The 21,154-nt window shown below is 45.3% G+C and overlaps 1 protein-coding gene across 1 annotated transcript in view; it reads left to right on the plus strand.

The window, feature by feature from the left end:
• The window catches only part of MYO1H (myosin IH), a 43,260-nt gene that overhangs the window by 12,452 nt on the left and 9,654 nt on the right, over window positions 1-21,154 (plus strand). The window contains exons 9-19 of the mRNA XM_019801809.2: window positions 218-337; window positions 1,261-1,328; window positions 1,862-1,967; window positions 2,275-2,355; window positions 4,201-4,292; window positions 6,127-6,221; window positions 10,165-10,211; window positions 13,315-13,395; window positions 14,040-14,145; window positions 14,893-15,010; window positions 19,253-19,366. Coding sequence (XP_019657368.1) covers window positions 218-337; window positions 1,261-1,328; window positions 1,862-1,967; window positions 2,275-2,355; window positions 4,201-4,292; window positions 6,127-6,221; window positions 10,165-10,211; window positions 13,315-13,395; window positions 14,040-14,145; window positions 14,893-15,010; window positions 19,253-19,366 — 1,028 coding nt within the window. The remainder of the gene's footprint in view (window positions 1-217; window positions 338-1,260; window positions 1,329-1,861; window positions 1,968-2,274; window positions 2,356-4,200; window positions 4,293-6,126; window positions 6,222-10,164; window positions 10,212-13,314; window positions 13,396-14,039; window positions 14,146-14,892; window positions 15,011-19,252; window positions 19,367-21,154) is intronic.

A 21,154-nucleotide genomic window follows, 5' to 3' on the forward strand; every position in this document is an offset into this window, starting at 1 on the left:
CTATTTGTCTTGGTCATGGCTGTATCTCAGCAGCTCCATGCCTGGCACATAGTGGGCACTCAAGAAATAGCTACAGTCTGAACGCTTGCAGGGGGGGTGGCGTCTTCCCCCAGCACATATCCTTCACTGGCCATCATTAAAGGCTAATTTGAAAACTCAGGAGGGGGTGGAATTTTTTTTTTAACCTCTGTAATGATGCACCTGTTGTTATTCTCAGGTAATATGCCCATTGACACTAGAGCTCTCTGTCTACGCTAGAGATGCAATGGCCAAGGCCGTTTATGGACGGACGTTTACTTGGCTGGTCAACAAAATCAATTCCTCCTTAGTGAACAAGGTTAGTCCACACATTTTTCGTTGACTCGCTCTCAGTAACGTGGTAATGTTTTATAACCGACGTCATCACTCTAAAGGATTTACGAGCATCGCCTGTTGGCTCCCGATGAGCAGGGAGGGTGTCCTTCAGTGTCTACGTTTCCAGCACACAGTAGGCTCACAGAAATGCCCACTGAATGATTGTGTCCCAAAGAGTGGGGTGCACAGTGTTTGCAGCACGCCAGACGGATTTTAGTGTAACAGACATTTTGGACATTAACAGTAGTATGTTTTAACGTGTATAAGAAAAAAATACAAGTCCTTCAAATTTACCCTAAGTGGAATTGTTTAAGGAATAAGGGGGAGTTTATTCAAAGCTAGAAATTAAGGAAAGGATACTGGGGCACAGACAGAGATGTGAAACTTAAGGAAGTATTATGTAAAAGACAAATTTGGAGGCATCGGCTCAGTACACCATACAGGATGTTAAATTGTGGCCCATTCGAAAAAACAGTCATGTTCTCTTTAAATATCCAGCCTGTCTGACAGCACTTGGTCCTCTGTTTAAAATGGTATTCAAACCATCTGCCTTCTCTCCTAGACAAACCGCCCCTTTGCTGCTGTCTGTAGAGGTCTCTCTCTTTCTTTGAGGTTGATGTGGACTCAGGAGACTGAGAAGGGCTGAAGCAAGGGAGTGAATCAGAAGGGGGAGGTCTCACTTCTCCCTGGTAGACACGGCAGCTGCAGTGGGATCCTGGCAGGCGTCAGGCCAGAGGGGTGGGCTGGGAAATTCATTTCCATCCTACAAGTCCTCTGTGAGCCAACGCTGGAAAGAGAGAAGGTGTGAGCTGTATAACCAAGTCCCAGCTTTGGAGACAGCTACTGGGTTTTAAGAGTCACTAAGTGAAAGACCTAAGAACAAGCAATGTGTGTTACTTCGACTAGGATTTCACCAAGAAAACTGTGATCGGCTTGCTGGATATCTATGGGTTCGAGGTCTTCGACAAGAATGGGTGAGTTTGTCATCACTTACCGGTCTTCTCTTCTTCTTTAGGGTCTGAGACTGGTTTAAGGCTTCTCTAGTGTTACTGGAATTGGTTTTCCCGTCCTCAGAAATTCCCTGGATTTCCATAGCCGCTAATTCATAGAGTGTTCCAAAATTGGAATAACCATAAAAAAATGCAAACATCTCTTACCATGACTCTTCTGATCCAGTTAGTAAGTGATGTGATTAATAAGGACTTCGCTTTCTCTGTTAAAAAAACATCTTTAGAAATAAGTAAATACACTTTTTAATTGGTCTACGTGTGCAGCTTTACTTTTTAAATGTTTGCATCTGGAGGCACCTGGGTGGCTCAGTCTAAGCGTCTGCCTTTGACTCAGGTCATGATCCCAGGGTCCTGGGATCCTGCCCCGCTTCGGGCTGCCTGCAGGGAGCTGCTCCTCCCTCTGCCTGCTGCTCCCCCTGCTTCTGCTTTGTCTCTCTCTCTGTCAAATAAATAAATAAAATCTTTTAAAATAAATAAATACATTTTTGCATCTCTAGTTTTGAACAGTTCTGCATCAATTATTGCAACGAGAAACTCCAGCAGCTGTTAATTGAGAGAACACTGAAGGCGGAACAGGCAGAATATGAAATGGAAGGTATAGAGGTAAAACATTTTAATGTTTTCTCCTCATTTGATTTCTTACTCCAGTGAAAGAGATTCACTTGAGCAATATTTCGTTGGAGATTTTATTCTCATTAATACTCGGAATTATGTTTCATGCTTTCTCTGAGTATTTCCTGGGAAATTACTTTGACATTCAGAACGTTTGTTTTTGTTTTTGTTTGTTTTAATGGTGGAGATAAAAAAATCAGATTTTGGAAAAATAACACTGGAAAATCACTTGAAAAGAGAGAGATTATGTGTTCATCTACACCCTCCTTGGGGAATTGCTTTCTCTTTGTCATTTTAGTGGGAACCAATTCAGTATTTCAACAACAAGATCATCTGTGATTTGGTGGAAGAGAGACACAAAGGGATCATTTCCATTCTGGTGAGAAAATTAATGTTGGCTTAGCGTCTTCGTACAGTGTTGCCAACACGCAGAAGAATTCCACCCCCCCCCCCAGGCTTCAAAGGGTTGCTCAGCAGGAATGGAAACCCAGAAAACGTAAAGGCAGGTTTTATGAAGAACGTCTGTTGATCCTGAGTTGGGGCTTTTCGGGATGCACGTGTGACTTCACCTTGAACGGTTGCACCTTCCGAGAACATCCGTGGCTGCCAATCCAGTTGTTCCAATGTAGACATCACTTTTTAAATCTAAAGGCCAATGAGAAACTATTTCTTTGCCTTTCCATTTGCAGTCATCTCCCTTCTAACGAAAATAACGCGTCTCTTTTCTCCTCCTGCCCCCTCCTCCATCTAACTGTTGTGTGAGCAAGATTGTAAAGCCCAGCAGGGACATTAATGGCTGGTGACTGTAGTTGCCAGGAACATGGGCACCGCCCGGATTCAGATCCCAGCCGCCTCCCCATGCTTACTAGCTGTGTAAACTTAGGTGGGTGTTTTAACCTCTCTGAGCTCCAATCTCCTTGTCTTTAAGTGGATGCAGTGATACCGAGCACTTATCTTAAGAGGAGTCCTAAGGACGAGCTGAGCTTGTATGTGCCCAGGGCTTAGAATTATGCGGGTGTGGGGTAAGCACTCAGACTCTATTCACTCAACAGCTACTCGTCAACGCTTACTTGGTGGCATGATTGTACCTTGTGCTTCGGGGCACAGCAGTGGACAGAACAGATCCAATCCGCTACACTCACGAGGCTTTAAATTCCGGCACAGAGACTGACAAGAAGCAGGTTAATGGGCAAAATCAGGGGCGCCTGGGTGGCACAACGGTTAAGCGTCTGCCTTTGGCTCAGGGTGTGATCCCGGCGTTATGAGATCGAGCCCCACATCAGGCTCCTCCGCTCTGAGCCTGCTTCTTCCTCTCCCACTCCCCCTGCTGTGTTCCCCCTCTCGCTGGCTGTCTCTCTCTCTGTCGAATAAATAAATAAAATCTTTAAAAAAGGGCAAAATCAGCGGGTTGTACAATGAAGAGAAAAGCAGAAAAGATTAGATATGGTGGGGAGGACGATTCAATCTTAGGTAAGATGGTCTGGGAAGGGCCATGTGGCCATCTGGAGAAGCGCGTTCCAGGAAGCGCAGACTGACCTAAGCTATTCTGTGTGCGCTCAATGCTCATACGGATTGCTAGACTAGTATTTTGTAAATATTTTAGGAATAAATACTTGTTCCTATGTGGTTTTCCATAGATGGAATCAGGAAGCATAGAGATGCTGTTTCAAGAGAGTTGTCTCACCAACCTGAACCCGGTTTTTTTTTTTTTCTTGCTATTTCAATAAAAGCTCCAGGGTTGGTTCATTTTTTCAGATGGTCAGTTAAATGTTAACAATGTTAAGGACTCGAAATAGGAAATAGACACAGTTGGAGAAATGTGAAAAATTAGATGGACCTGGTTTTATGGCTTTCTTTCCGTGGAGATTTTGCTCCTGGTTAAAGGGGATTTGTCCTTAGCCAGCATGACTGGTTAAGAGAAAATGAGGTGGTATGTTTGCGTAAGCTGGTCATGGAGGCTGTAGAGCGTCCTTGGGAAGACTCTGGATATATGGCAAGTCCGATGGGTGGGAGCGTTGACTTTTCAAAGAATTTCCAGTCCCTCTGAGGCGTTAAGCGCATGTAACAGATTGCTGCCCTCCCACCCCCCATGCTCACCTGCGCTTGGGTTAGATGACAGAATTTTAGTCTGAGACATTTTGCCTCAGCTGCGAAGGCATTTAAACTTGGAATTGATGGCGTGTGATGGACGCTATGGATCAAGGCTTCTCTTTTTCTCTGGAAGGATGAAGAATGTATCCGTCCTGGTCCCGCTACAGACTTGAGTTTCCTGGAGAAATTGGAAGAGAAAGTAGGCAAGCATGCACACTTCCAAACGTATGTATTTCACTTGACAAGCTGTTGCATGGGGAAGGTCATTGTGTATCCACTTTCTTGGGTATGTGGGCAGTGGACCCCAAGAATACAGCCACTTCTTCATACATTGAGATGTGAGGTACCACAATGATACACCAACTCATTTACACGCATACCTTTTCTTAGTGGAAATCAAATTCAAATGAGTCCCGGGTAGAATGGTCTAAGATTTTATATCTTTCTTATGATTGCTACATTTTGGATAGGGTTGCATGCATGAAATAGTCTTTTCTTTTGAGGCGCCTGGGTGGCACAGTGGTTAAGCGCCTGCCTTCGGCTCAGGGCGTGATCCTGGCGTTATGGGATCGAGCCCCACATTGGGCTCCTCTGCTATGAGCCTGCTTCTTCCTCTCCCACTCCCCCTGCTTGTGTTCCCTCTCTTGCTGGCTGTCTCTATCTCTGTCGAATAAATAAATAAAATCTAAAAAAAAAAAGAAATAGTCTTTTCTTTTAATGGTCTTTTTAAAAAGTTAGGTTTAAAATATAAAATACATATAGTGATACGTGTAGGTCTGAAGTACACAACCCCACAAAGTCTTCACATTTGTGTGTACCCCCACAACACCACGACCAGATCAAGACATAGAGCATTTATGGCATCCCAGAAAATTGAGGGGACTGGTAATGTTCTGTTTCTTGATCTGGGTGTTGGTTACATGGGTGTGTTTATTGTGCCAAAACTCACTGAACCTTACACTTAGGATATCTGCACTGTCATTATGTATATGGATATACGTTTCAAGAAATGGTTATAAAAATTAGGAATCCCCAGAATCTGAAAAATAATGTTTCATGAGTATTAGAGTCACTCAACATCATAAAAACGTAAGGTAGTGCGATTGTTTCTTAGTGATCACCTGGAAAAAAATAAAATTTATTTCATTGTATAAGTAAGTGTCTCTGTGGCTCACATGTTTTTTAATTCCTCAGTTCTTAGAAGAGGGACCTAATTTTAAGTTTTTATTTCGAGTTAACATACAGTATAGTATTAGTTTCCTGTGTACAGTATAGTGATTCGTCATTTCCATACATTGCCCCATGCTCATCACCACAAGTGCCCTCCTTCACCCCCATCACCTATTCCCCCGTCCACCCCCACCTGCCTCCCCTCTGGTCACCATCAGTGTGTTCTCTATAACTAAGAGTCTGTTTCTTGATTTGTCTTTCCGTCCGTTTTCCCCCCTTTGTTTATTTGTTTCTTAAATTTTACATATGAGTGAAATCGTATGATGTCTTTCTCAGACTTCACTTAGCATTATTTTCTCTAGCTCCATCCATGTTGTTGCAAATGGCAAGATTTTATTCTTTTTTTATGGCTGAGTAATATTCCACTGTATTTCTATACACTGTATCTTCTTTATCCATCCATCCATCGCTGGTCGCTTGGACTGCTTCCATAATTTGGCTATTGTAGCTAATGCTGCTATAAACATCGGGGTGCATGTATCCTTTTGAATTAGTATTTTTGTATTCTTGGGGTAAATATTAGTGGCGCGATTTGCTGGATCCTAACGTAGTTCTATTTTGACTTTCTGGGGAACCTCTGCACTGTTTTCCAGAGTGCCTGCACCAGTCTGCATTCCCACCACCAGGGCAAGAGCATTCCCCTTTCTGCACAGAGAGGGACCTAATATAGACCTATGCATGTTTGGCTTCCAGGGCTGGCCTTCAGTCCATTGTCATGTTCCTAAACAACTTCTCTAGGCGTCTCTTTTCTCTTTGCTTCCTATATCGGTACATTTTGTTGCCGCGAACTAGAAAGGTTCAGTTCGGGTCTATTTCTGTCTTGCTGCAGCCGGAAGCTGGCGGGGCCAAAGGGCCGGAAGAGGATTGGCTGGATGGAGTTCCGGCTCTGCCACTATGCGGGGGAGGTCACGTACTGCACGAAAGGCGAGTGTCACGGCCATGCAGGTGCCCCTGTGTCCATTGAGGACATGGTTTTGCGTGCAGCCCAGATGTTCACTGACTCTGCCTGCAGGCATGCCATTTGAAGTTTTTTTTTTAATTCATGATTTTGACGTATAACCACTTCGTTTCACCCATTTAAAGTGTCCAATTTGGTAGTTTTTACCGTATTCACTTTATAGTTATGCAACCATGACCACAGTGCATTTTAGAACACTTCACCCCAAAAAGAAACCCCGCATGCACTAACCACCACTCCCTTTTCCCCAGCCCCCAACCCCACAGCCCTAGGCTACGGCCTCCTCTATTTTCTGTCTCTGCGGATCTGCCCATTCTGAGTATTTCATATAGATGGAGTCTCACAATATGTGGTCTTTGGTGTCTGGCTTCTCTCACTTAGCATCACGTTTTCGAGGTTCTTCCTTGTTGTTATTTTTATTGCTAAGTAACATTCCATTTTATGGATAGACCCCATTTTGTTTATCCATTCATCCGCTGATAGGCATTTGGGTTTGTGCACACTTTTGAGCTATTAGTAATTATGCTCCTATGAACATTTTCTTTCAAAATGTTTACAAAATATTTTTGTTGGTCACTTCTGCTTTAGGTTCTAAATTATTTTCACTTCTTTTTTTTTCTTTTAAAAAAATGTTTTTTCCATTTTTTTTAAAAGTAGGTTCCATGCCCAACGTGGGGGTTGAACTCATGACTCTGAAATCAAGAGTCACGTGCTCTACCGACTCAGCCAGCCAGGCACCCCTAAATTATTTTCACTTCTAAATAAGTTTATTTCTCTAAGAATCTTTAAAAAGTAATATAATTTTTTCCCCTTAAATTCCCAGGGGTATAAAAACAGAAAACATTTCAAAATAGGATGACTCTCTCTCTGCAGATCATCAACTGATTTTTGTTTAACGAACAGTATACATGTAAGGCTGGAAGTTGCTGTCCATACAGAAAAGTCCAAAAAGGAAACCTTTACTCCTAGCTTCTCCCTGAGGTAACCACAGGAACCAACAGTTTCTTGTACTTTTTCAGGAAAGCAGAAATATCTTCTACTTACATATGTGGGGGCACACATATTTGTATGCCAGATAACACGCATACGCACACACATTGAAATAACACATGCTGTCATTTTGTGGTCTCTCTTTTGCATCTCTTCATTTAATGACTATTAGAGACCATTTGGATTCCAATTCACACTCAGTGAGCACTTACGGCGTTGCCAGGCACTGTCCCAGTGCTTAAGTGCTTTAAACCTCACAGAACCCTTTTCTTGTTCTTCGTCTTATTATTATCATCCCCCTTTTATTTTATTTTTTTAAAGATTTTATTTATTTATTTGACAGAGAGAGACAGCCAGCGAGAGAGGGAACACAGGCAGGGGGAGTGGGAGAGGAAGAAGCAGGCTCCCAGCGGAGGAGCCTGATGTGGGGCTCGATCCCAGGACTCTGGGATCACGCCCTGAGCCAAAGGCAGACGCTTAACAACTGAGCCACCCAGGGGCCCCTATCATCCCCCTTTTAATCTATGAGGCAACTGAGCTCAGAGAAGTCCAGTCACTTGCCCAAGGTCACCCAGCTAGTCAGTGGCAGACCTGGGGTTCAGACCCACGCCTTTTGCCTCCAGACCCTCTTTCCTCATCCATTCTCCACAGCAACTCACGGATTTGACCACATTTCTTTTTGAGAGACTACAGGCACTTCTCTAGGGCTGTGTCCTTTGACCCATTTGACGGACACTGCTTGTTTCCAGCTTTGTCTCTTGTAAACACTGCTGTGTTTGATGTTTTTGCATATTTCACTTGGCTCATATGGGTGCCCATTATATACACAGGCTAAATTCCCAGAACCAGAAGTGGCATTGCTCATTTAAAAGTTCTATCAGGGGATGCCTGGGTGGCTCCGTCGATTAAGCATCTACCTTCAGCTCAGGTCATGATCCCGGGGTCCTGGGATCGAGCCCCACGTCAGGCTCCCTGCTCAGTGGAGAGCCTGCTTCTCCCTCTGCCTCTGCCTGCCTCTCTGCCTACTTGTGTGTTCTCTCTCTCTCTCCCTGTCAAATAAATAAATAAATAAATAAATAAATAAATAAATAAATAAAAATTTTAAAAAAGCTTCCAGCAGAAGTTAGTTTGGACCCCTTCTGGGTGTGCATCTGAAAGAATCGAAATCAGAGACTTGAACAGATATTTGTACACCTACATTCATAGCAGCATTATTCACAGTAGCCAAAAGGTGAAAACAACCCAAGTGTCTATCGATGGCTGTGTGGGTCGGCACTATGTGCTCTATATAAACAGCAGAATGTTATTGGGTGTCTATCGATGGCTGTATGGGTCGGCACTATGTGCTCTATATAAACAGCAGAATGTTATTGGGTGTCTACCGATGGCTGTGTGGGTCGGCACTATGTGCTCTATATAAACAGCAGAATGTTATTCGGTCCTAGAAAGGAAAGAAGTTCTGATATATCATACCACACGGATGAAACCTTGAAGACCTATGTTAAATGAAATCAGCCAGTCACGAAAGGATGAAAACTATGATTCTGATGACAAGGTGCCTAGAGTGGTCAAAAGCATTGAGACAGAAAGTAGAATAGTGGTTACCGGGGGCTGGGGGAGAGGGAATGGGGAACTAGCACTTAATGGGGTCAGAATTTCAGTTTGAGAAAACGCGTTCCAGAGACAGGTGGTGGTGATGGTTGCACAACAGTGTGACTGTCCTTAATGCCACCGAACACTTAAAAATAGCTAAATGATAAATTTTATGTTATGTATCTTTTACCACAATAAAAATGTTAGTTTTGATAGCTCCAAATAGTCTTCTAAAAAGATTGTATCTTAGATGTTTTTGATACATATCATTTTTAGCAGGTTCTGATTTTTAAAAATTTTTTAAGTAGACTCCATGCCCAGCGTGGAACCCAAAGTGGGGCTTGAACTCACGACCCTGAGATCAAGACCTGAGCTGAGATCAAGAGTTGGACGCTTAACTGACTGAGCCACACAGGCACCCCTGGTGCTGATTTTGTAATGTCATTTAGTTACTATTAATTATTATTGACTGACTAGGATTTAAGTGAGTACTTAAAAACCAAGTTTTAAAATTGGAAATGGCACAGCCTCCTTTGTATGAAGATACTGTTGGGTCCCTCTAGTCCTGGCACTCCAGTTTCACTTTCCTCGGTGGGGATGATTTTCTCACCTGGCTTCCCCTGCCCACTCTTGAAATTCAATACTCCCTCCATTGTTTCGATGTCATTTTTTTTTTTAGATTTTATTTATTCACTTATTTTAGAGAGGGTGTGCAAGTGGGGGGAGGAGCAGAGGGAGAGGGACAAGCAGACTCTGAGCTGAGTGCAGAGCCTGACACGGGTCTCGATCCCATGACCCTGAGATCATGTCGTGAGCCAGAAGGAAGAGTTGGACGCTCAACTGACTGAGCGACACAGGCGCCCCTCGATGTCATTCCTTTTTTGCGTAGCTCTTTGCAACTGGGCTAGGACACATGTACAATACTTTGCATTAAGACTATTTGTGTGATAGCTAGTAAGAGGTTAGAACGTAGTGTGTGTGTGTGCCATCAATTCAATACTGTGGACCTTGTTCTCAACCAGGGATGGGATTAGTCTTCCAGGAACATCTGGCAATGTCTAGAGACAAATTTGGTTTTCCCAACTGGGGAAGGTGCTACTGACATTGAGTGGGTAGAGGTCAAGGATGCTGTTAAGTCTCTTACAATTCGCAAGACAGTCCTCACAATAAAGAATTCTCCAGCCCCAAATGTCAGTAGTGTCAAGGCTGAGAAACTCTGATCTGAGCCTAGGAGATTATTTTCAGGAATTCCCTTTACAGTCAATTGGGATGGAATTGCATTTTTAGGCAAAGCCAATCATTCAAACGTTTTTCAATGTTTTACAGGATTCTTAGAAAAAAACAATGATCTCCTCTACAGACATCTGAAAGAAGTAAGTCTGGAATTTAACTCTATGTATTTCTGATGGTATCACCCATGACGCTGATTTGGGGGTAGAATTGGCCTTCTGGATTTTTCTGTTCAATGCACTATGTTAGAACTCTAGCATGTCATGGCCAGAACAGATATTCAAGGTCATCTGTATGATATGCCCTTGATTCAAGAATGTATGTTGGCCCTACTGTGTGCTGGGCTAGTTCTGGGCAGTCCTTGTTCTCATGGGGCTTACCATGGGGGCAGGGAGTGGCCAAGAATAAATATATACAGGTGACCTTGAACAACATGACCCTGCCAATTTCCTGTGCAGTCAAAAATCCACGTACAACTTTTAACTCTCCCAAAACTTAACCACCAATAGCCTTGACTGGGAGCCTTACTGATACGTAAACAGTTGATTAACCTATTTTCGTATGTTATATATTATATAGTATATACTGTATTCTTACAGTGAAATAAGCTAGAGAAAAAAATATTTGTAAGAAAATCCTAAGGAAAATACATTTACAGTCCTGTACTATAAAAAAAATCTGCATATAAGGGGATCCACATGGGTCAAACCCATTTTGTTCAAGGGTCAACTGTACGCAAATAAGTTACCCATCCGTGAGAAGTGCTACAAAGAAAATAAGAAGACATGATTGAGAGGGATATTTTTAGTTTAAGAGATCAGAGAAAACACCCCTGTGGAGATGACTCTGGGCTGAAACCTGAGTGAGAATGCTATTGGCCATGGAAAGATTGGGGTGAATTCAGGTTGATGGACCAGTGTGTGCAAAGGCCCTGAGGCCCAGATGAATCAAAGTGTGTTCAGTGAGGGGTATAATGTTAGGAGAGGGGACAGAGCCCAGCAGCGTAAGGTCCCCAGGGAGGAGCAGAGATTTTTTATTCTGGTGCAGTGGGAATATACCAGGGTAGCATGAACAGAGGATGAGAAAACTGAGACCCAAAGAAGTCTCAACTTCCTCAAAGTCACATCATGAATCAGGGCTGGAGCTGAAGTTTGCCCCTGGGGCTGCTGTTGAAACTCCAATCTCCTTCCATATACCTCACCGATCAGAAGAAACTTGGGTGTTTTGAAGCCTTACTTTGTATTGAAACAGTTAACTGTTTTATAAAAATTGGATTTTACTTAATTAGCTTGGTTTACAAAAAGCTTAAATGTAGGGAGACCTTTTCAGAGTGAACACACAGACTGTGCATTTCAGGAGTACCTTCTGGCCTTGCCGATCTTTCTCTGCCACGTCTAGGACCCCTTGTCCCAATCCCTGGGCTACAGGATAGAGAACTATTCCTAACTTTGGATCTCTGCTCTAGGCGGGTGCTCTCTGGGGCTGCGTGTCAGCCCCACCTTTTCCCAGCCGTGGGGTCTCAAGTGGATTTCCCCATCAGTGGGCTGGGTCTGGGGGTGCCTCCCTCCCAGAGTCACTGTGAATGACCCAGGAGTGGAAGGGCTGACACAGGGAACATAGTACTCCTCTCCTGACTTTGCCTTTCCTTGCCACGCCCACACCCTTCACAAACCCACCCATGGAGGGTGCTTCCCATGGAAAAATCTCAGAGTTTCTCACTTCACCAGCCAGGGCCAGAGCTCCTTGCCCTTTCTTTTGACTTCAAGATGGGCCATTTCTAATGTGTTCATTCTTGTCTGCAAATTGCTTGTTCGAGCCATCGTTAAGTGCAGAATTAGAGTGGATTAAACCATTTTTTTAAATTTAAAGAAACATCAAATTGTGGTAAAATGCACGTACCATAAAATTTATCATCTCAACCATTTTTAAATATGCAAGTCAGTAGTGTTAAGCCCTGTCACCTTATTGGGCAACCAAAATCCAGGATCCTTTTCACCTTGGAAAACTGAAACTCTGCCTCTGTTAAAACACTAACTCCCCGTTCCTCCTCCCTCAGCCCCTGTAGCCACCACCCTACTTCCTGTCTCTCTGAATTTGATTCCTCTAGGAACCTCATGTAAGTGGGGTCATACAGTACTTGTCCTTCAGAGTCTCATTTCTGTCCCTTAGCATAATGTCCTTGGTTTCATCCATGTTCCTACGTGTGTCACAATTTCCTTCCTTTTTAAAGGCTGAGGGGCGCCTGGGTGGCTCAGTCAGTTAAGCATTTGCCTTCAGCTCAGGTCATGATCCCAGGGTTCTGGGATGGAGCCCACATCAGGCTCCCTGCTCAGTGGGGAGCCTGTTTCTCCCTCTCTCTGCTGCTCCCCCTGCTTGTGCTCTCTTTCTTTCTCTCTCTCTCTCGAACAAATAAATAAAGTATTTTTTTAAAAATAAAGGCTGAAAATATTTCATTGTGTGGCTATGAAGAAAAGAGTTTTAGTGTCGAATTAATTTTTTTAAATTAAAGATTCTTGGGGCACCTAGGTGGCTCAGTAAGTTGAGTGTCCTAGTCTTGATTGTGGCTCAGGTCATGATCTCAGGGTTGTGAGATCGAGCCACGTGTTGGACTCCAAGCTGAGCGTGGAGCCTGCTTAAGATTCTCTCTCTCCCTCTGCCCCCCCCACTCTCTCTCAAATGAATCTTTTAAAAATATAAATTAAAGATTTTTGGTAATGCAGGTTATTTTGAAAATGAATGCCCGGGGGGAAAAATCAAACCGTACAAAAACTGGTGTCCTTGACCCCATGTCACCAACTCTCTCTCTCCTGAGAGCCAGCTGTTCTAGCCACTTGATTGTGTATCCTTCCAGGGATGGTAGAGACCAAGGGGTGTGTGTATCTCCCTCTTTTTCCTTTCTCCTCACACAATAACCGCCCACTGCACATGTAGTCCTCATCTTGCTTTTTTTTTTTTTTAACACCATATCTTGGAGATCACTTGTCAAGAGCTGGTTCATTCTGTAGCAGCTGGACTGGGAGCAATGTTTCCTTTACCATGTCAGAGGAAAAACAATCAGATGGCCTCACCACGTAGACAGAGCAGTGGATCCAGTATTTAAACATTTCCTTCCGTGTTTGTCTTTATTCCCACCATCAAGTGCTCCCAGAACAAACAGCTCTGGGCTGCTGTGAACACTTAGGCAAGGGAAAGACCCTTGGTGACTTCTGAAGCAGTGAATGTGGGCCTCATTTCCTTTACTTTCAGGTGCTGTGCAGGTCCAAAAACCGCATCCTGAAGGAATGCTTCCTGGTGGCTGAGTTAGAAAACCGGAGAAGGCCGCCAACGGTGAGTGGGGGGATAAAAGAGGGTGCAATTATTCTCAGTTGCTTATACATTTTAAACTGCCCTTCCTTTTTCTGAAAGTGTCACTCTCTAACACATACTACTAAATATATACTTTCCAATTGTAGCAACCAGTGTGTTAATTGCAGCCATTCACGGAGCACCTGTGTGTCAGGCACTGCGTGTGGGGCACAAGATTTAGCAATAACAGAATGGACAAGGTCCCTATTCTTATGGGGGGTATAATCTAGTGGGAGAGAGTATAGGAAAATACCACCAAAGAAAGAGAGAACTTATAACAGCACAAGGGTCATAAAGGAAGCTTGGTAACAAGGAAATGGGAGGCTGGTGGGGGTGATGGTCTCAATGGCGATACTGGCTCCTACGAGGTGCTCACCACGTATTTGCTGAATGAGGAAAGCATCCTGGACAGGTGCTTGTCCAGCCTCTGTTGACCAGTCTGAGCTTGGACTTCTCAGGCCAGAACATCCAAAATCTTCTTAGTGGGCAAGATGGTAATGGGTAGGGCAATCTGTCCAGAGCTGGGATCTAAAGAGCTGGAGTCTTGTGCCCTAGCCAATCTGCTCTGTATTTACTGGGAGAAGTACTATCTGCTTAGCTCATTCTCTCTCTCTCTCTCTCTGAAGGTGGGGACTCAGTTTAAAAACAGCCTGAGCAGCCTTCTGGAAATCCTGATCTCTAAGGAACCTTCGTACATCCGTTGCATCAAGCCCAATGACAGGAAAGAACCCAGTGAGTCGTGAATCATTCTGAACACCGAGCTCAGGGAAATGAGGCTGGGAGGAAAGCCAAGATGGCAGTGTGTTAAAATCCTAAAACCCCCCATAGGCTTGCTCCTTGTCCTTTGTACATGAATTCTTTTCACTTTTAAATAATAGAAGGCAAATGAATAGGGAGGGAGAGGGTTTTTTTGGTGGTCCTGAGTGAACATTGCTCAGAGCCTGGCCGGTTTCAGGAGCAACACAGCTGAGCCAGACAGATGTCAGAGGTGAGGGGAGCAGTGTTGCTTCTCTCCCGCCAGAGGACAGTCTTCCAAGATGGTCTGTGGCTTGGCTATCTTCCAAGCTCATGCTGTGGTCAGTAACACAGTTGTACAGAAGGTAGGCAGGAAGAGCAAATGAGTGAAGCAGACTGGATGTAAGGCAGTAGGGAGGGGAGGGGACTGTGGCAAACTGCAAAGGGCATGTGCCCCCAGGGGCAGCCCTATTCCCTTCCAACCAGTTGTTCCCACATGGAACTAGAGCCCAGAATGGCCAGATATCATGGTTTTTTTTCCAAGAGAAAGCAGAAATCCAGATTTTCCTGTAAAATTCCCCCATTAAAACACACACGCAGACACACACACAATTAGGACCTGACAAAATATGTCTGTAGCCAGATCCAGCCCCTACAATGGTCAGCTGGCAGCCTGTGGTCTTTCTCGGTTGAAACAGAGCCATGGGGTCCTTTACTGTCACTCTCCCTTCTGTGTTTCCAAAGGCAAGTTTGACGACTTGCTCATAAGGCATCAGATCAAGTATCTGGGGCTGATGGAGCACCTGCGGGTGAGACGGGCGGGCTTTGCATACCGGCGGAAATACGAGCATTTCTTGCAAAGGTAACGTTTGTTTTGTTGGTCCTAAGACGGCAAAGTCAAAAACCTGTGTGGGGAGTCTCTGGGGGTGTGGCGATGAATAAAATGTTATCCCCCAGGGAACTCAGTTTGATTCTCCTGGAGCAGTAACTGTGATGAACACTAACATTTTGGAGACTAGGAAGCTGACTCATTTTACCTCCTTCCCTTTGTCTCCCTAAGCCTGTAACTTCTTGGAGTCCAGGAAGCGCAAGGCTGATGCACAGACCTGCCACTAGGGGGCAGACGCGGGCAGCGCACCACTGACTCTGTAACTAGTTGGGAAAGACCCTCCCCAAGGTGACTGTAGGGGGTTGGTTTAGTGCCATCAGTCTGGGAGCCAACCTCTTGGCCTCGTGGGCTAGCCAGAGAAGCAAGTGTAGTGGTGGGAACATGGGCATTGAAGCCACGCAAACCTGGGTGGGAATCCCCATCCCGTCTCTTCTAGCCATGACCTATTTCCTTGCCGTAACATAGAGATTAAATTGTCTGCTCTCAGGGAGCTCATCAGGATTTAATGATATGATCGCACCGCCACCCCAGTTGCTGGGCGCTAATACTTCATTGGTGGTGGGCTGCGTGTGATTTGTGCTACCAAACAAAATCAACACAATCTCGCCCTCTCGAGGGGAGCATAACGGTTATTTTTATAGGTCGACGTGGGTGAATGAATGTTGGCAATTTCACATTTCAACCTGATTCCTAGCCTTCTTTTGAACTACAGCTCCAAAGCTCATGTACATGAGCTTACGGTTTTCATCTAATTTCTTGTATTTTGCAACTCCCGTCAAGATTCTGCCCTTTCAAATTTGAGCATTTCCTAGCAGCTCTTATTTTTAGCCCCTGATTTAGTGATCTCAGATCTTTCTCTACCAAGGATCATGCTGGTTTTTCTCCCATGATTCTCATGTCTTGATAGGTGGTATCTGCTTATATGCATTTATTAAGTAATAATCTGTTTCCTCACTGTTATTTTATTTAAATTCTGGTTAGTTAACATGCAGTGCAATATTGGTTTCTGGAGTAGAATTCAGTGATTCATCACTTACGTACAACACCCAGCGCTCATCATAACAAACGCCCACCTTAATCCCCATCCCCCAGAGAGCCCATCCCCCACCCTCCTCCCTCCATCAACCCTCAGTTCTCTGTTGTCAAGAGTCTCTTATGGCTTGTTTCCCTCTCTCCTTTTTTTCTTCTCCCCCTTCCCATATGTTCATGTGTTTTCTTAAATTCCACATGTGAGTGAGATCATACGGTATTTGTCTTTCTCTGACTTATTTCGCTCAGCGTAATACACTCTAGTTTTATTCACGTGGCTGCAAATGGCAAGATTTCATTCTTTTTGATGGCTGAGTAATATTCTGTGTGTGTGTGTGTGTGTGTGTGTGTGTATGTATACACACCACATCTTCTTCATCCACTCATTAGTCAATGAACATCTGGGCTCTTTCCATAGTTTGGCTATTGTTGATAATGCTGTTATAAACATCGGGGTGCATGTGCCCCTTCAAATCTGTATTTTTGTCTCCTTTGGGTAAAATACCTAGTACTGCGATTGCTGGATCATAGGATATTCTGTTTTTAAATTTTAAGGACCCTCCATACTGTTCTCCAGCCTCACTGTTATGTCGATGACTGATGTACTTGCTGATACCCTTTAGCTATAACCCGCTTATCTCCTTACCACCCCAGCCCCCAGCCCTAAGCAACTATTAAGCTGTTTCCTGTCTCTATAGAGTTCCCTATTCAGGAAATTTCATATGCGTGGAATCATACAGTCCGTGGCCTTTTGTGACGTTGCACGATGTTTTCAAGGTTCGTCTCCGTGGTAGCACGGTTCAGCGCTTCATTCCTTTTAGGGCTGAATCATACTCCGTCGTGTGGATAGACCACATTTTATTTATCCGTTGTTGGGCATTTGGGTTGTTTCCATTCGGAGCTATTATGAATAACGCTGCTAGGAACATGTACAGGTTTTTACGTGGACATGTGGTTTTTGTGGGGGGGGTGTATACCTAGGAGCAGATCACTAGGTCGTATGATAACTCAGTGCTTCATTGGTTGAGGACCTACCAGCCTATTTGCCTTTCCCCCCGAGGTACCTCCTCTATATGCTGCTTTTGCTCTTCAGCTACAAGTGGTTCATTTTTTCACATATTCATTTTTTCTGAATCTGACTTCCGGTGGAGATGGCCAGAGTCAGCAGCCGCTGCCCGCCCCACCCCCCAAGCACCTGCTCGTGTCACGTTCCCAGTTTTCCGCAGTTTTTGCACTGCACACATCTTTTTTCTGCTTTGTTGTCATCTGAGGCTCGTTCACTCTGTTGGTTAAACACTAGCGAGGTGGGAACTGGGCCGGCTGGAGGACCACCTAGGAGGGCCCGCAAGGCTGCAGGTCAGGGGTGGGGGTGGGGGGCCGGGGGAGGGGCTGGAGCTCCTCGGAGGAGATGTGTGCTCTGCCTGGCACCAGCTCCCTTGATCAGGAAGCAACTGCATTTCAGAGTTGAAAAGGACAGAGTGCCCAGCCCTTCTGCCTGTGGGTGTTTAAGACATCTTCCCATTCCCTTCGTCTGTCTGCCCCATGTTGGGACCGCTTTGATGGCGTGTGCTAGTGACAGGCGTGGACTGGACAGGGGGCATCAGGGCCTGAGGCCCTACTGCATTCCCTGGGGTAGGCACGCACCTGCGCCTTGGTGTGTATGCCTGGACCGAGAGAGGTCATCGGGGAAGAACATGGGACACTTAATGTCTCAGTTAGGGCTGCTGTAACAAATACCATGGCCTGGGTGGCTCATAAACAACAGAACAGTACTTCTCACGGTTTTGGAGGCTGGAAATCCGAGATCAAGATACCAGCAAGGTCATGTTCTGGGGAGAACCCCATCTGGGTTACATGCAGACTGCCCTTCTCTCGGGTCCTCACATGATGGAAAGAGGGCGAGGGAGCTCTCTGGGGTCTCTCTTATAAGGGCACTGACCCCATTCGTGGGGGCTCCACGCTCATGACCTCATCACCTCCCAAAAGGCCCTCACCTCCTAATACGTTCACTTGGCGGGTTAGGATTTCAGCCCATGAGTTCAGGATGAAGGGGACGACATAGATATCCACCCGTGGCAATGCCCTTAATGGACTTTTTCATTAAGTATAGTTCCAGGAAAATAAACATGTTTTTAACAGTTTAAAACGTGATTTTTAAAAAACATTTTATATAGTTGTCAGAGAGAGAGAGAGCACAAATGGGGAGAAATGGGCTCCCCACTGAGCAAGGAGCCCGATGCGGGACTCGATCCCAGGACCCTGGGATCCTGACCTGAGTGGAAGGCAGCTGCTTAACCAACTGAGCCACCCAGGTGTCCCTAAAATGTGATTTTAAAAACAGAACAAACTCTATCACAATATTAAGGGTAAGAAGCATAATAGGAACACCATAGCTAACATTTTTTGTAGCTTGGACTATGTCCAGTACTGTCCATGGATTATCTGACTTCGGCCCCGTGACGGCCCCACAAGGAAGGTCTTGTTACTTGTTCTCGTTGCAGAGGTGAGGAGGCAAGTGGACTTGCCCAGCTCCTGAGCTGGACTCGAACCCAGGTAGTGCAGGCCGGCCCAGCGGCTCTAGCCTTTAGTCCACAGGCACTTGTAATCCTGCCATCGCTTATTTCATTATGTTGCAGACCACATGGGGTTTTTTTATAGTGACCACATACTAGAAATGTAGGCTGAAATCAGGATCTTAAGTCATCACTGGGTCCAAGTTCCTCATTCCTTACCAGGCATGGAATCTTTTCTTTCCGTGCTGGCCCATGTTTTTTTTGTCCACTCATTCATCAGCAGATGAATGGAGTCTCAAATGGAGACTTTTCTACCTTTTGTCTACGATGACTAAAGACACTGTGACGCTGAGCGTTCACATATGATCTTGTATGTCGATGTATGTTTTTGTGTCTCTGCATGTATACTTAGGAGTGGAATGGAGTTTCTTGGATGGAGTGTCTGATGATGTTATTGTTCTATGAAGACAGGCCAGACCTACCCTATTGAAACAGTTTCACCCTTTTATCTTTCTTGCCAAGTGTATCTTGTTAAATTCAAGGAAGTTGGTGTGACGAGTCTGCTAGATTGTGTTGAGTGACTGGCATGCCACAGCTGGGCAAAGCTGACCTCTGGCCGGTGGGGGGGGGCGAGTGTCTCATGGCTTTCTAGAAGGGCCTCTCCTCTCCCCAGGTACAAGTCCCTGTGCCCAGACACCTGGCCGCACTGGCATGGGCCTCCAGCAGAGGGCGTGAAACGGCTGATCCGGTATATTGGCTATACACCGGAGGAGTACAAGTTAGGGAGGTAAGCGGCCAGGAAATCCCCCTTAAAAAGTTCTGTGCATTCATCCCTATGCATTGAGAGCCCGGGGACGAATTTTTAAAGAATTTATGTCGATTTACAAGCAAATACTTACATCCACTCAATTTAAATGCAGCTCTATAAAGAAAAAACGTGTGTGTGCCTGCTCTCGGTACTTTGCTCACACTCAGAACATTCCACAATACTTCTGAAAGCAGCTGGGTGTCCCACACTTCAATTCTGACATGGTCTCCCCCAGCTAGTATCAGATGCCCAAGATAAGGACTCAGTCCCACAAGGCTGTCTGTCCCCCGCTTCAGATGCCAATTGCAAGTCCCCGTTGTCACCTATGCTTCTGATGACCGACTGGATATCTATTCTGCGCAGGACCCCCTCTTTGGGTTCGACTGATTTGCTACAGCAGGACACAGAACTCAGAAAATATTTACTTACTGGATTACTGGCTTATTGCACAAGGATAGAACTCAGGAACAGCCAGTTGGAAGAGATGCATGGGGCGGGGCATAGGGGAAAAGCATAGTGCTTCCATGCTCTCTCCAGGTCCACCCAGAACATCAAGCCATGTCCTTTTTGGGGTTTTATGGAAGCTTCATTACACGGGCATGATTGATAAAACTATTGGCTGTTGGTCATCTCTTCAACCCCCAGCCCCTCTCCCCTACCTGGAGGCGGGGCTGAAAGTTCTGAGCCTCTCATCTCAAGCTTGGTTCCCCTGGCAACCAGCCCCCATCCTTAGGTTATCCAGGGGCTTGACAAACATCACCTCCTTCGCATAAACTCAGGTGTGGTGCAGTCGAAAGGGACCTGTTATAAGTAGCAAGACACCCATTTCACTTTTATCACTTTGAAACTATCTCAGGAACAAGGTCCAAATATTAGAAGATGCCCCTATTGCTCTAGTTATAAGGCTTTGGGGAGCCAGGGCACTAGAATGGGACAAAGACCACATACGTATTTCTTATTACGAATCACAGTATCACAAGCTCCAGGCGGTTGGAAGGGTGTTGGAGGAGACGAAGTTAGAAAGGAGCCCTGTGTTCTGTACCTGACCTGGGGCTGGGTTGCACATCTTTGCCTGCAAAATGAGTTTGCCTGGTCTTTTTATTGTTCAAATGCACACGGGACCTCGCAGAGGGGGTATCAGGACTTACGTGAAGTGAAAGGTCCTGTGGCATCCCGGAAGGTGGTGTTCTAGAACTCTGAGCACATTACTGTAGCTGTAGTTGTCCAGGAGCAGGAGGACTTTCATACACGTCGACAGCATTGAGACAAACTCAGTGGGGTGAACCGGGAAGATTTTAGTCTGTCCTGTTAGTCATTTTGGTCAGGGTTCATGTGGTGGTAAGGAACAGTGCCCAAGAATGTAGACGGGCATTCCCAGGCTGCAGAGAATTTCTGCCTTTGAATCCATCGATGCAATTTGCCTGCCAACCCCTAACTCCCCTAACTTGTATACAGCCCTCTGTGGCCACCCTGGTCCCTCTCCATCCTTACACTTCTGTTCCTGGCCCTGCTTCGAGAATTAATTACATTTCCAAGCCAGATCCCCAAGGGGAATGGGGCTTAGCACATCCTGAGGGAGGCAGATGGTGGAGGTCATAGGTAGTGTCTGTCCCCATTCCCTCATCTGGGATGGGAACATGGGATCACGTGGCATGAGGCACTGCTGCCCCCTGGTGGCTGCCCTGGGAAGTTTCCCTCACAGGGTGGGTAGGGCAGGCAGGAAGTGATGGATATTGATAATTGATCTTTGCTGGTTGATGGGATTTT

Source organism: Ailuropoda melanoleuca, chromosome 12 (genome assembly GCF_002007445.2).
Source record: "Ailuropoda melanoleuca isolate Jingjing chromosome 12, ASM200744v2, whole genome shotgun sequence".
Taxonomy (NCBI): Eukaryota; Metazoa; Chordata; class Mammalia; order Carnivora; family Ursidae; genus Ailuropoda; species Ailuropoda melanoleuca.